Below are 1,808 nucleotides of genomic sequence, written 5' to 3' on the forward strand. Positions count from 1 at the left end.
GAGAGGAGTTTGTAAGCCGCTCTGAGACTCCGAGTGAAGGGCGGGGTATAAATCCAGTCTCCTCCTCCTCCAGGCGGGGGCTGGAGCTCTGTCAGAATTACGACTGATCTCAAGACGACAGAGTTCAGTTCCCCTGGAGAAAATGGCTGCTTTGGAGGAGGTGATTCTAGGGCGTTGCAGCACGCTGCGGTCCCTGCCCTCCCCGAACCCCACCCTCCATGGCTGTGCCCCCGGATCCCCAGGGATTTCCCAGCCTGGAGCTGGCAAGAAGAAGAAGAAGAAGAGATTGGATTTATACCCCGCCCTTCACTTGGAGTCTCAGAGCGGCTTACAAGCTCCTTTCCCTTCCCCTCCCCACAACAGACACCCTGTGAGGTGGGTGGGGCTGAGAGAGCTCTGACACAAACGGCTCTTTTTCAAGGACAGCTGTGCCAGAGCTTGTGACTGACCCAAGGTCACACCAGCAGGTGCAAGTGGAGGAGTGGGGAATCAAACCCGGTTCTCCCAGATTAGAATCCGCACACTTAACCACTACACCAAACTGGCAACCTCATTAAGCGACACGATTTCTGAAATACCTACTTTCAGTGGCAGAGGGCCTCATTAGAGAGACTGAGGCAGGTGTGGATTCACTACGAAAATTAGGGAGGATCTTGCGTTTCCTTTGGCAGTTATCTGGACTTTTCTATGGAGGCTTGCCTCCCGTTCTTGCTTTGATTCTGTCCGGTTCTTGGAATAGCTTCAATAAAGTATCAGTCGCTGTACTTTGCTTTGTTTGTAGGGGAGACGATCGCTCAGCTCACGGACATAGCAGCCTTGGATCATCCGGAATCTGATGGACGGTTCACTATTTTTACAGACAAAACTGGAGTGGTAAAAGCTGCCCGGTTGCTGCTTTCTTCAGTGACTAAAGTCTTGGTGCTGGCTGACCGAATAGTGATTAAGCAGATTATAACTTCTAGGAACAAGGTATTTAAATTTGGCTTGGGAGTCGTATAAAAGTGGAATTATTGCCTTACGTACTAGTCACAGCCATAGTTTCCTCTAGGCTGTTGCAGAAAATTTTAGATGCCAGCTCAGAGGTTTCTGCTTTCCCCGAGAGTCAGTTTGGTGTAGTGGTTAAGTGTGCGGACTCTAATCTGGGAGAACCGGGTTTGATTCCCCACTCCTCCACTTGCACCTGGCTGGATGACCTTGGGCAAGCCATAGTTCTGGCTCAGCTGTCCTTGAAAGGGAGCCAGTTTCTGTCAAGAGCTCTCTCAGCCCCACCTACCTCACAGGGTGTCTGTTGTGGGGAGGGGAAGGGAACGGAGTTTGTAAGCCGCTCTGAGACACCTTTGGGTAGTGAAGGGCCATGGGGTATAAATCCAATCTCCTCTTCTTCATCTTCTTCTCTGCTACTGAGTGGACTCTAATCTAGGAGAACCGGGTTTGATTCCCCACTCCTCCACAGGCAGCCAGCTGGATGACCTTGGGCAAGCCATAGTTCTGACAAGAGCTGTCCTTGAAAAAGAGCAGTTTCTGTCAGAGCTCTCTCAGCTCCACCTCCCTCACAGGGTGTCTGTTGCAGGGAGAGGAAGGGAAAGGAGCTTGTAAGCCGCTCTGAGACACCTTTGGGTAGTGAAGGGCCATGGGGTATAAATCCAATCTCTTCTTCTTCTATTCTTCTTCTGCACACAAAGTCCCCCCCCCATTGGAAACATCCATTGGAGGATGGGGCCACCTCTTTCTGGGGCCCATAGGATTGGACCCCCTGGTTCATTCTTTTTGAAACGTGGTTGGATTTTTGAGGAAAGGCACCAGCAGCT

At 51.2% G+C, this 1,808-nt stretch overlaps 1 protein-coding gene across 1 annotated transcript in view; it reads left to right on the plus strand.

The window, feature by feature from the left end:
• The window catches only part of CTNNAL1 (catenin alpha-like 1), a 55,579-nt gene that overhangs the window by 10,786 nt on the left and 42,985 nt on the right, over nt 1-1,808 (plus strand). The window contains exon 3 of the mRNA XM_015406427.1: nt 782-969. Coding sequence (XP_015261913.1) covers nt 782-969 — 188 coding nt within the window. The remainder of the gene's footprint in view (nt 1-781; nt 970-1,808) is intronic.

This window comes from Gekko japonicus, unplaced genomic scaffold (genome assembly GCF_001447785.1).
Source record: "Gekko japonicus isolate JY-2015 unplaced genomic scaffold, Gekko_japonicus_V1.1 scaffold3303, whole genome shotgun sequence".
Classification (NCBI taxonomy): Eukaryota; Metazoa; Chordata; class Lepidosauria; order Squamata; family Gekkonidae; genus Gekko; species Gekko japonicus.